The 13,754-nt window shown below is 41.2% G+C and overlaps 1 protein-coding gene across 1 annotated transcript in view; it reads left to right on the top strand.

Annotated features, from left to right (window-relative positions):
* The window catches only part of LOC133638619 (uncharacterized), a 92,214-nt gene that overhangs the window by 49,878 nt on the left and 28,582 nt on the right, over nucleotides 1-13,754 (top strand). Inside the window, exons 9-13 of the mRNA XM_062031409.1 lie at nucleotides 1,217-1,270; nucleotides 1,341-1,394; nucleotides 6,684-6,758; nucleotides 6,804-6,911; nucleotides 8,403-8,456. Of these exons, the coding sequence (XP_061887393.1) occupies nucleotides 1,217-1,270; nucleotides 1,341-1,394; nucleotides 6,684-6,758; nucleotides 6,804-6,911; nucleotides 8,403-8,456 (345 nt within the window). The remainder of the gene's footprint in view (nucleotides 1-1,216; nucleotides 1,271-1,340; nucleotides 1,395-6,683; nucleotides 6,759-6,803; nucleotides 6,912-8,402; nucleotides 8,457-13,754) is intronic.

Raw genomic sequence — 13,754 nt, 5'->3', positions numbered from 1 at the left:
TGGAAGATTTCCATTTTCAACCCTTTTCTAAAAATGCTCCATGGAGCCTCTAGAGTGGCACTAAAGAGCCGTGGATTGCTGACCCTCGTCCTAGACGTACACATATGCATAGTGTCAATAAAATGTTCTATATTATGTTTTTACTTTCACTGCTGCTGCTTTGACCACTTGTAAACAACAGAGGTTCAAGCCGGCGATAGAGTAAACTATGCTACAAGCTACATCACGAACATAATAACGGATAGTGTTACTAACTGGTCCACACAGTAAACAGGTATCCAATTAAAAGTATTTTTTAGCAAAATCATTATTTGTTTTGCCGGAGGACGACAATGCTATTGTAGAAGGCTAAGCAAGCTACACAACAACTTCAGCTAACATTGCCAACGTACCATTCACATATTTCTAAATTACTGTTATTACTTACAGTTTCATTGTCTCCTCCATTACCATAAAGAGTAGGCACTGGTTACGCCATTAAATGTAGTTTTTCGTAAAATCCATATTTTGGTGAAAGGTTGTGTGTTAACAGGACTCTTCTTTGTACACACTTGCGGTGACTTCTTCACAGTAGAAGGAACAATGCCAGGAATTATGAAGTTAACAGTAAGGCACTTTTTACTTCAGAGGAGGCTGAAAGTTTGTGTAGACAATTGTGGCGGTTAGCGCAAACCAGACAACAGAGCATTTTCTTTCACTGGTTTCATAGTGAACATGATGTTTTACATAAATTAAAATAGGCTGACTCGTACAAGGATTTTACAAGAATTTGGGGTAGATTATTACCATCTATGGATAAACTGCTGGCGTCACATATGGCAACGTCACAAAAATAGAAAATTACAAACCAACCATTTGGAGGAAGTTTGAAAAACAAGATTATTTTATAAATATCTCTGCAATGCCTCCACGGCTTGATTTCAAATTGTTGGGACTTGTGCTGATCCCAAATACACATAAGCAGGTACCAATAAGTCAGATAAGTTGGTTTTGCATGACAGGGCAATTTCATGATTTATTGTTATTTTTGTCATCAGTTGATAAATCAGTAACATAAACTTGTGTTTCATCATTGTAGAAAACCAATTTATACCAGTTGCTGTGTGCCAGTTGGCCCGTAAGTATGCAGTGATGATCACTCATCTTTATTGTTGTTTACATTTGGTTACATCACCTTGTTGATCTGATTCTGGTTTCCTTAATTGTGATCTGGCAGACCGAAGAAGGTCCTGTTGGACCACCTGGAGAGATTGGCAAGACTGGCATGCGGGTTAGGAATTTGCCTTATTAATGAAGATAATATTTCTTATGTCATTTTCTTGATTATAATTGTTTTTCAGGGCGCTCCTGGTGAACCAGGGGAACGCGGGCGACCAGGGATGCCAGGAGAGACGGTAGGTAGAGATGCTGGATTCTAGGAATGAGTCAAACAATACTGAGGTATAGGGATGCATTGTGAAACACACCCCCTCTAAGAACCTTACAAGGTACTGTGGGGATAGCAGCCTTCTATGAGAACCTGTCTGACATAGTGTTCCTTTACATTGAGGGAAGTGGTGCAGGAACCAGGTGGGGTTGAGAGCAGGGCTAGAGTATATTATACTACTGTTGTGCTGTTTCAAAACAAGCACAGAAACATTGTATCTCACCAACCAGCGACCCACTCAGGTCTTGATCGACCACATGACAATAGTTTGTGATATATTGTAGGTCCTGATAAGCTTCTTGTGTTTTGTGGCTGAACAGGCTGGGCCCATCTGTCCATCTTTTAGTCCATCTTGGCTTTTTGAATTACCCTTTTCAAATCTGCTCAAGCAGTCCTGTACAGAGCTTTGTCATCTCCACCTAAAGCCAGAATCTTGGGCTCTGAGGGGTGTGTGGACAGGTTTGGTAATTCAGGGTTTTTGGTTTGGTAAAAACCTGAATGTTTGATTACAGAAGCAAAGGTTGACATACTCCAGTGATAATCTTGTGAATGTTTTTAATTCCTATGGCCCCACATACAGTATGATGTAGTCCTTTCTTACCTTCCTAAGGCCCTGTCTACATTAAGCTGGATACCTCCTTAAACAAATAATTATTTAGCCTAAACCCCGTGTCAGCCACACTAACCCATCGTTTAAGGTTCCCCTCATGGGCTAATTTTTTTCACGGGTAAGTGCGCCGTGTATTTCTTGAATTATAGTAGTTAACTTACAGATACAAAGTCTCCAAGGCAGAAGTGTATTCGAAAATATACATTAACAAACGTCTCATCTATATCATTCAACCGGTGTCATTCAATTTACTGCATTCTGAGTTGCGATGAGGTGGCTGTCATGATCCGTGGCCCGGATCATGTTTTGTTTAGTCATGTTCTGTTAGTTTTGGACTCCCTTAGTTCCTGTTTTGTGCACCTCTGGGTTTGTTTTGGTTTCCATGGGTACTAATTGGGTTCACCTGCCTCTGGTTAGTGGTCGGCACGCTCACCTGCTGTCGAGCACCAATCAGAGAGCTATTTATTCACCTTTCTCGCCACACTCAGTCTGGCTTCGTTGTTTGCCTTATGCAACGTTGGGTAAATTCCTTGTTTTCTATGCTTTGATTCCTGTGCTAAATCTCGCCTTAGCTTCCCGTGTGTTCGGCATGCTTGTCTTTTGTTGGTTTCCTGTATTTTTGTAAGTTGGATGATTTATGAGGAATAAATCATATCCTACCCCACGAGTTGTCCATCTGCATCTCGGGAGAACAACCCATGCAGTAAGATGCGACCCCCACGTGACAGAACGAAGCCAGGCTGAGTGTGGCGAGAAAGGTGAATAAATAGCTCTCTGATTAGTGCTCAACATCAGGTGAGCGTGCCGACCACTAACCAGAGGCAGGTGAACCCAATTAGTACCCATGGTAACCAAAACAAACCCAGACGTGCACAAAACAGGAACTAAGGGAATCTAAAACTAACAGAACATGACTAAACAAAACATGATCCGGGCCACGGATCATGACAGTGGCGACTTCTGCCTGAGTGCAGCTGGAATAGGCTCCAGCTCCAGTTGAACTTCACGAATTGTTGTGGCCACTAGATTTTGCTAAAAAAAAACTATTTGGTTATGAAACGGTGGCACGGGGATTAACGGGTTAGTCACAATACGAAGGTCCTGGGTTCGATCCTGAGCTCGGGATATTTCTGTGTGGAGTTTGCATGTTCTCCCCGTGACTGCGTGGGTTCCCTCCGGGTACTCCAGCTTCCTCCCACCTCCAAAGACATGCACCTGGGGATAGTTTGATTGGCAACACTAAATTGGCCCTAGTGTGTGAAAGTGAGTGTGAATGTTGTCAGTCTATCTGTGTTGGCCCTGCGATGAGGTGGCGACTTGTCCAGGGTGTACCCCGCCTTCCGCCCGAATGCAGCTGAGATAGGCTCCAGCACCCCCCGCCGGATAAATAAGTTTGTGTTTTTCATACCTACCATTGTTCTTTGTTAGCTGTCTAAACTGACTAAGCTGTCTGATTTCACTTGATCAAACCTGTACTAACTTTCCACACTGCAAAATAATAGAATATGTAGGATTCTTGCTGAGATGGTACATGATCTGTTAACCGGGTCATGACGTGATTTATATTTAGTACCTTGTTTCTGATGTTTTAGTCTGCTTTGGTTGCGCCATTTTTCCTTTCGTTTACTGTTGGTTTCCATGGGCACTAATTCCCCACACCTGCCCTTGTTTTGTAATTAGTGTTCCCACCAGGTGTTTTGGTTTTTCACTCCCCTTTATAGTTTTCAGTCAACCAGCACAAGTTGCTGGGTCAATGCTCGCTTTCGAAAAACCAGAGGTAACGTAAATGTCGCGAAAGCGAGCATTGACCCAGCAACTTGTGCTGGGTGAATGAAAACTACAAAGGGGAGTGATTAACCAAAACGCCTGGTGGGAACACTGATTACAAAACAAGGGCAGGTGTGGAGAATTAGTGCCCATGAAAACTAAAAGTAAACAAAATGAAAGATTGTGCAGCCAGGAAACAGACTAAAACGTAGGAAACAAGCTACTAAACATAAATCACGCCATAACCCGGGTAACGGATCATGACAGATGGTTTTGGATCAGTATAGGTATGGACCAATATCTAAGGCTCCAATATTGGTATTGTATCATAAGTGGAAAAAGTTGAGAACCCAACAAAATATTTGTAACAAAAAGAAAGATTTGCAACCAAAGCTTTTATTTTTTGTTTGATTGCATTAAAAATACACAACTTTCTCTCCATACCTGGGTCACTAATAGTTTAATGTATCATGCCAATCTTTAAAGGGCTACTGAAACCCACTACTACCGACCACGCAGTCTGATAGTTTATATATCAATGATGAATTCTTAACATTGCAACACATGCCAATACGGCCGGGTTAACTTATAATGTGCAATTTTAAATTTCCCGCGAAACTTCCGGTTGAAAACGTTTATGTATGATGACGTATGCGCGTGACGTCAATCGTTGAAACGGAATAAATGATAATAAATGGGTTATACTTGTATAGCGCTTTTCTACCTTCAAGGTACTCAAAGCGCTTTGACACTATATCCACATTCACCCATTCACACACACACTCACACACTGATGGCGGGAGCTGCCATGCAACGGAAGTATTCTGACACATTGTATCCAATACAAAAAGCTCGGTTTTCATAGCAAAATTCCACAGTATTCTGGACATCTGTGTTGGTGAATCTTTTGCAATTTGTTTAATGAACAATGAAGACTGCAAAGAAGAAAGCTGTGGGTGGGATCGGTGTATTAGCGGCTGGCTGCAGCAACACAACCAGGAGGACTTTGACTTGGATAGCAGACGCGCTATCTGACGCTAGCCGCCGACCGCATTGATGATCGGGTGAAGTCCTTCGTCGCTCCGTCGATCGCTGGAACGCAGGTGAGCACGGGTGTTGATGAGCAGATGAGGGCTGGCTGGCGTAGGTGGATAGCTAATGTTTTTAGCATAGCTCTGTGAGGTCCCGTTGCTAAGTTAGCTTCAATGGCGTTGTTAGCAACATCATTGCTAGGCTTCGCCAGGCTGGAAAGCATTAACCGTGTAGTTACAGGTCCATGGTTTAATAGTATTGTTGATTTTCTGTCTATCCTTCCAGTCAGGGGTTTATTTATTTTGTTTCTATCTGCAGTTAAGCCCGATGCTATCACGTTAGCTCCGTAGCTAAAGTGCTTTGCCGATGTATTGTCATGGAGATAAAAGTCACTGTGAATGTCCATTTCGCGTTCTCGACTCTCATTTTCAAGAGGATATAGTATCCGAGGTGGTTTAAAATACAAATCCGTGATCCACAATAGAAAAAGGAGAGAGTGTGGAATCCAATGAGCCAGCTTGTACCTAAGTTACGGTCAGAGCGAAAAAAGATGCGTCCTGCACTGCACTCTAGTCCTTCACTCTCACGTTCCTCATCCACAAATCTTTCATCCTCGCTCAAATTAATGGGGTAATCGTCGCTTTCTCGGTCCGAATCGCTCTCGCTGCTGGTGTAAACAATGGGGAAATGTGAGGAGCCTTTCAACCTGCGACGTCACGCTACTTCCGGTACAGGCAAGGCTTTTTTTATCAGCGACCAAAAGTTGCGATTTTTATCGTCGATGTTCTCTACTAAATCCTTTCAGCAAAAATATGGCAATATCGCGAAATGATCAAGTATGACACATAGAATGGATCTGCTATCCCCGTTTAAGTAAAAAAAATTCATTTCAGTAGGCCTTTAAATCCCACTCAAAAGAAAACAAACTTAAATAATGGTGCAAACACAAAAATGACATACACACATTGGGCAAGACAAAGAAAACTAATTTTCTCTAAGCAAGCTAAAGTATCTTTGATCCATCTCCTGGGAAACAAACAAAATATTCAATTTTATTTCGGCACATTTAAAAATCAATGAACCTGCATCAGCATTTAAAACATACCTTATTGTCAAAATTAAAATAGTTGTAAAGAACATTTTAAATGGGGAAAAATAAATAAATAAAATATTTAAACTTTTTCTTTGTGAGTTAAAAAAGTCAGAATCGATGACTCCGGTGCCACTTCCTGCTTTTTGCAAATTACATCTTGTGATTGGATTCTCACTTGGGAGTGACAAGTGAACATCCAACCACAGTCACATTTAGCGTAAGGCTACTTAGATGGGCTACTGCCAACAACTCTGATTGGCTATCTCAACTGTCTATCAACTGTCTATCTGGCAGAATCCATACAGCACTGGCAAAAAGCTAGCTGAACTTTGATTGGATAAAAGCTCTAAAGTAATAACAAGCAACACTTGAGCCTAATAAGACATGAATAGAATATGATGAATACTTTATGGAAATTAGATTAAAATTTACTTTTATTACTCTATAATCATGTTTTATGTTTGGCCAGGAGAGAATGCATTGCTGGCCCTAACGGCACACCTCTGGTTTTCATGACACGACTCAAGTATCAACTACTTTTCTTTGTAAGTCAAAGTACTTTAGAGCTGTCTAGAAGATATTTTCATTCCCTGTGAATCCTGTTGAGTTATTACATCTTACAATCCTCATGTCAGAATGTGGTGATCCAGGATGATGCCTTGTATGTGTGATTAATGTCTTCGCGGAACCGCTAACGTATAATTTACAGTGTAGTGTTCCAGCTGAGTGTGATTGTTTCGCTGTGTTCATTTAAGATTTTGCGCCTCGTCAGTTGTTCAAATGTCGCAGCTTCTCCCTAACAAGCGGGATATAAATCACAGTTGTCAGAAGTGAGTAACCTATGTGTACCGCAAGTAATTTATGTTGTCTGGCAGGGGGAGCAAGGACCAAGGGGCCCTCGAGGAAAAGCCGGGGCCCCGGGCAGAGACGGGGAAAATGGAGGAGATGGACAGCCTGGGTCACTTGGTGTCACGGGGTTACAGGTGAGTTATATATTTTTTGCACAAAAGTTACCTAAAGGTGTGTGCACTAGATCAGTTTACTATTTTCATCATGGGAATAAGGCTCTTAATAATTTATGTGATCCATTATTTTTCTAGGGTGCATTGATTGTGGAAAATACAGCTTCAATGATTTTGCAAAATAACAATTTAGGAAGTTTGAATTCATTTGGAATCTGGGTAAAAAATATATGTAACAGAAAGGGTGACATTTTTTTGTTGTAAATCTCAAAAATATTTACATTTCTGTCTTTTTTCAACTGTAAATATAGTAATAGGCATTTTGAGTTGCTCAAAATGTGCACTTTGTTATATTTTTATACAAGGATCCTGTGATTAAATTGACTTATTTGAGTAAGCGGACTGAAATTATTAGGAGTAATTTTTTTTAGCATAGAATAGCAAATACATGAGATAGCAGGTCAACACGATGTGAATTACAGTGATTCAACAAAAATGTTATTCTAAAAATAAACAATTAACATGAAACATTTTTTTAGGTATATATACTGTATATATACCTGTATGTATTTATCACGTTTCGGTATACCGAAGAGAATGGAGCCAAATGAATCTCCTTCAACTGTATACATTTTATTTTCTGGGGATGCAAATGGAACAGATTGGAAGAAATGGTCCAGATATTGTAATGTACGGGTAGTTTCTGATTACCGTAATTTCCGGGCTATAAGCCGCACCTGACTATAAGCCGCACCAGCTAAATTTAGGGGAAAATACAGATTGCTCCATATATAAGCCGCACCCGACTATAAGCCGCAGGGTTTTGATGTGTAATTACCGTAGTATATAGGAGTTCCTGCTACCACGGAGGGGATTGTCGGGACAGAGATGACTGTTTGGGAACGCAAAGCGTCCCATTTATTAACTATAAATCTTTCAATCATTCAATCAAACTTTCACATCTTTGACATGGCGAACAGCATTCGTGCAGAGTACAAATAATACAACGGTGCAAAGTAATACAAAGTGCTCGCCTGTACGTTATCAAAATAACCAGCCTACCGGTATATAAAAAGTCAGTCTTTAATCATTGTGTCATCGTCTTCCTCCTGCATACTAAAACCACCGAAATCTTCTTCGTCGGTGTCGGAGAAGAACAGGCCGCATATAAGCCGCACCCTTGTATAAGCCGCAGGGACCAGAACGAGGGGAAAAAGTAGCGGCTTCTAGTCCGGAAATTACGGTAAATAAAAATGGTTATCAATCCTTGATGTAGGTTGTACTATCCTTCTATCCTGGAAAAAGATCAAAGTAAATTCAGATAAAAAATATTAGAGACTTTCAAGCCCACAATTCGTGTAAGTAAACTTCTGATCGCATTTTATTATTTATTTTTTTAAAATATATTTTTCATGTTTTTGATAAATTTGTATCATTTATGTTGTAATTTATTTTAAACAAAATGCTGTGTTTCTGATCATGTTCTAACTTCTTCACGTTAATTGACCTCAGGGCCCTTGGGGTTACCGGGGTGAGCGCGGGTCCAAAGGGGAAAACGGTGATGAGGTAAGTAGGACAATTATCAGATAAAACATTAACTGGTACATCATAACATGCAAGACATAATTATGAACAAAAGTATGCAGAAGTACAGTAGTTAATCAGTCTGAACAAATTGCTACAGGTCCATGATGCTGATCATTTAATTCAGGCCTCTAAAACCACTTACAAAACCCAAAACCAGTGAAGTTGGCACCTTGTGTAATTCGTAAATAAAAAGAGAATACAATGATTTTCAAATCCTTTTCAACTTATATTCAATTGAATAGACTGCACAGACAATATATTTAATGTTCCAACTGAGAAACTTAATTTGTTTTGCAAATAATCATTAACTTAGTATTTAATAGCAGCAACACATTACAAAAAAGTTGGCACAGGGGCATTTTTACCACTGTGTTACATGGCCTTTCCTTTTAACAACACCCAGTAAATGTTTGGAACTGAGGAGACCAATATTTGAAGCTTTTCAGGTGGAATTATTTCCCATTCTTGCTTGATGTACACACAGCTTAAGTTGTTCAACAGTCCGGGGTCTCCGTTGTGGTATTTTAGGCTTCATAATGCACCGCACATTTTCAATGGGAGACAGGTCTGGACTACAGGCAGGCCAGTCTAGCACCCGCACTCTTTGAAGCCACATCTTTCTGAAATAAGCAGGGGCGTCCATGATAACGTTGCTTGGATGGCAACATATGTTGCTCCAAAACCTGTATGTACCTTTCAGCATTAATGGTGCCTTCACAGATGTGCAAGTTACCCATGCCTTGGGCACTAATACACCCCCACACCATCACAGATGCTGGCTTTTGAACTTTGCGCCTATAACAATCCAAATTATTATTTTCCTCTTTGGTCCGGAGGACACGACGTCCACAATTTCCAAAAACAATTTGAAATGTGGACTCGTCAGACCACAGAACACTTTTCCACTTTGCATCAGTCCATCTTAGATGAGCTCGGGCCCAGTAAAGCCGGCGGCGTTTCCGGGTGTTGTTGATAAATGGCTTTCGCTTTGCATAGTAGAGTTTTAACCTACAACTTACAGATGTAGCGACAAACTGTAGTTACTGACAGTGGTTTTCTGAAGTGTTCCTGAGCCCATGTGGTGATATCCTTTACACACTGATATCGGTTTTTGATGCAGTATCGCCTGAGGGATCGACGGTCACGAACATTGACCCTTACGTGCAGTGATTTCTCCAGATTCTCCTAACCTTTTGATGATATTACGGACCATGGATGGTGAAATCCCTAAATTCCTTGCAATAGCTTCAATTTGCTCACGCATTTGTTGACAAAGTGGTGACCCTGCCCCCATCCTTGTTTGTGAATGACTGAGCATTTCATGGAAGCTGCTTTTATACCCAATCATGGCACCCACCTGTTGCCAATTAGCCTGTTCACCTGTGGGAGGTTCCAAATAAGTGTGTGATGAGCATTCCTCAACTTTGTCAGTCTTTTTTGCCACTTGTGCCAGCTTTTTTGAAACACGTTGCAGGCATCAAATTCCAAATGAGCTAATATTTGCAAAAAAAACTAAGTTTACCAGTTCGAACATTAAATATCTTGTCTTTGCAGTCTATTCAATTGAATATAGGTTGAAAAGGATTTGCAAATCATTGTACTTTGTTTTTATTTACCATTTACACAATGTGCCAACTTCACTGGTCTTGGGTTTTGTATTACAATATTCATTATCTCAAAAGTATTTTTAAAAGACATGCTACGAGTTAAAGTTGTGATGTTCACAGATTGAAAAGTAGGTACAAGCTGCGTCACAAAAGCAAATAAACTCGTATCCTGAGGTACCACTGTATATGATTTGTTCCAAAATGTGATTAGAAAAATCTGTATCATGAATGACATACATGTTTCTTTTCTAGGGTCTTATGGGCCTAAAAGGTCCCAAAGGGGAAACAGGAGAGCCGGGCGACAAGGTAAACTTTAAGCCGACATGACACCATTGTAATAACAATTGTGATAAAACTACTAAATTGTGGTAATCGTGACACCACCTTTATTTGTGTATTTTGAGCTTCTTCTGTCACGCCCCACAGGAAACAGCATTTTTTTTTTTAATACTGTGAAGAACCTTACAATGTTGATTTATTTGTATTCTCATTACCTACACTTTTCACACTGCTGACTGTAGCTGGAGGCTTGTGTATGGTTCAAGAATGAAGTTCCCTGGAAGTTCCCTGCCTCTCATGGCCCCCCTGACATCTCACATGCCCTCCCAGAGAGGCCCTCAAGTGAACCCTCACTGTTCAGCAACTTTGCCTTATGAAGATATATCAAATAGTTTCACTTTGCTTCGAGCAAATACTACACAGTCTCTCCAGGAATTTGTGATGTGATGATTGCGCCTAATCACACAAGCTCAGGCAAACCCCGTAAATCAGACCTGGGAAAATTAAGGCCCAGGGGCCACATGCGGCCCGTTAAGCTTTTCAATCTGGCCCGCCAGACATTCCCAAATAATTGTTTTAGATCTTTAAGATGGAAACTGTAGCTGCCATTATGATGTGCAGTGATGTTTTCAAATGACCGTAAGTCTTGAACTATACAAAGTATTTCAATGGTTGGAATCTGCGCTTTTGCATGATATACTAGTTACTATGGTAATCTAATTAGTTACTATGGTAATCTACGTCACAGCAGTTCAGACGAGGCACCAAGCAGTGTGGGTGGGGAGCGTTTCCACAGAGTGTTTCCAGAGCGGCCAGCCTGAAATGTGGGTGTCAGGGACAGACGCGGAAGGAGATTTTTACAACAACGTTCTAAAGCTTAGCAATATATCAGATGTATCAGATTGTAGGGGGGTTTATTTTTTAACCTTTACGTTCCTATTTCGCTGTATTTGTTGCATTTTTGTTGCGTTCATTGTAAAATATGTCGATTGAGAGGGGGTGTGACGTTCATATGTTGTCAATATTCACTGTTTTGTTATTCATAGTTAAAATTGTAAATCCAACATTCTTAATTTTCATGTACATTCTGGGTGTCTCATTTAGTTAACATTTTTTTAATTCCATTCCGTTTTTTTAAGGCGGTCTGTCATAACGTTTTTAGACATTATTGGAAGGTTTTGTATTAGTGTTCCTAACAATAGATATACCGGCCCCCAGACACATTTGTTTCTCTAATTTTGGCCCTCTGAGTCGAAATAATTGCCCAGGCCTGCCGTAAATTATGCACAACCTTGCAACATTTCGCCATTCAAAATTGTCTCTGAGCAGCGCTCAAATGTGCAGGTCAACCGTCTTTAAAACCTATGTTTGTTTGTCGAGTAAACAAAGGAGGAACAACAGCATGTAACAATTGTTATGTACATGGGGGGAGTAGACGGCACAGACAACAAGGGGCGTAATATAGCTCTATGTATTTATTATATATATCACGATATATATAATAATCAAACAATATATATATAAACTAGAGAATGTAGTGTGACAAAATCCAAGAGTGTGTATGGTGTGTGACTGCGTGGTAATTTAGGGTTATGTTAGGCCAACAGAGAAGGCCTTGCTGGCCCTGACGGCCCACCACTGTTGGAAACCCTATATGTAACCATGTACTGCATAGTTTGTACATACTTGTATTATGTATTTATATCATTGACTAATGCAGCTAAAATAGGCTCCAGCCCCCCCTGCGACCCGGTAAGGGACCAGCGGTAGAAAATGGTTGGATGGATGGATAATTGACTAACATTTATTTATCAGGGGTAAAACAATTAGCAACATATTTTCATTTGCAATGCTGACTTAGTAAAGACCATAAGAATCCTAAAAGGAACAATTCGCTCAACACTAATCCCCTGGCTCCCTGTCCAATCAAACATTGCATCTTCACATATCCGGCGAACGGCACACACCCAAAGGATGCTTCAAAAGGTGAAAATTCCCCCATCTACCAATCCACAAAGAAATATCCTCAACCCACCTACTGCTTGACTCCCACATACTTGCCAACCTTGAGACCTCCAATTCCGGGGGGTGGGGTGGGGCGTGGTTGGGGGTGGGACGGGGGCGGGGAGGGGTGTGGTTGGGGGTGGGGGGCGTGGCGGGGGCGTGTTTAAGAGGGGAGGAGTATATTTACAGCTAGAATTCACCAACTCGAGTATTTCATATATATATATGTATGAAATACTTGACTTTCAGTGAATTCTAGCTATATATATATATTTATTTTATTATACATATAAATAAAAGATATACTTGAATTTCAGTGTTCCGGAGGCTATCCAGTAGATGGCAGTATTGTCCTGTTTAAGAGTGTCCCAACATTGCTGTTTACGGCAGACGAACTGCTTTACGGTAGACGAAAACGTGACTGCTGTTGTTGTGTGTTGTTACCGCGCTAGGAGGACGTTAATGAAACTGCCTAACAATAAACCCACATAAGAAACCAAGAACTCACCCTCGATCATTCTACAGTTATAACGTGATTGGGCAGGCACGCTGTTTATATCGTGGGAAAGCGGACGTGAAAACAGACTGTCGTCGCTGTCCCCACTCAGGTCCGCATTGAGCTGGAGGGGGCGTGGCCTCCAGCTCCGGCTGAATTCCGGGAGATTATCGGGAGAAAATTTCTTCCGGGAGGTTATCGGGAGAGGCGCTGAATTCCGGGAGTCTCCCGGTAAAACCGGGAGGGTTGGCAAGTATGGACTCCCATCCAGATGCCCCATTTGGAAGAACACTCCACCAGCTGATTTCACCATCCAATCAGCTTGAGAGAAGGAATGGGCACCCAAGGATGTCCCCAATAAACATCTGGTGCCAGACCCTCCCCAACAGGTCCCTGGCAATGGCCTACCTAGGACACAGTGGTCAATCATCAACAGATTCAGGACTGGACATGGCCCGTGCTTAGCCAGCCTTTACAGACGAGGCAGTGGTCCGAGTCCACTGTGTGCTTGTGGAGAGGAGCAGACAATGAAACACATCATTGAAGCCTGCACTCAACTGCTTGGCTGAAGGACCTTGCATTCGCTAAAAAAGTAAACCCTAGTAAAGAGGCAGAATTTACACGACAAAGGTGTCAACAAGACAACAATTGACTGCAGTACTGTATGCTAAGCTTACCAAAGAAACAGCATATATGTGCTTTGTCACTGCACAAAAGCTACTCACCTTGTCAGGGCTGAACCCGTTTTTCCATTGTCAAAAGCAGGTCCTAAGAGGTACTATAGGAAGTATGATTTGGGGTTACACATACAGCAAACCAATAACGTATGGATGGCATACATCACTATATGTGTCGCTGATTTTTTTCAGTTTTTTTTACCATTTTCTGCTG

Source organism: Entelurus aequoreus, linkage group LG21, assembly GCF_033978785.1.
Source record: "Entelurus aequoreus isolate RoL-2023_Sb linkage group LG21, RoL_Eaeq_v1.1, whole genome shotgun sequence".
NCBI lineage: Eukaryota > Metazoa > Chordata > Actinopteri > Syngnathiformes > Syngnathidae > Entelurus > Entelurus aequoreus.
The sequence above is the reverse complement of the archived record's forward strand: the minus strand, read 5'-3'. Positions and strand labels throughout refer to the sequence as shown.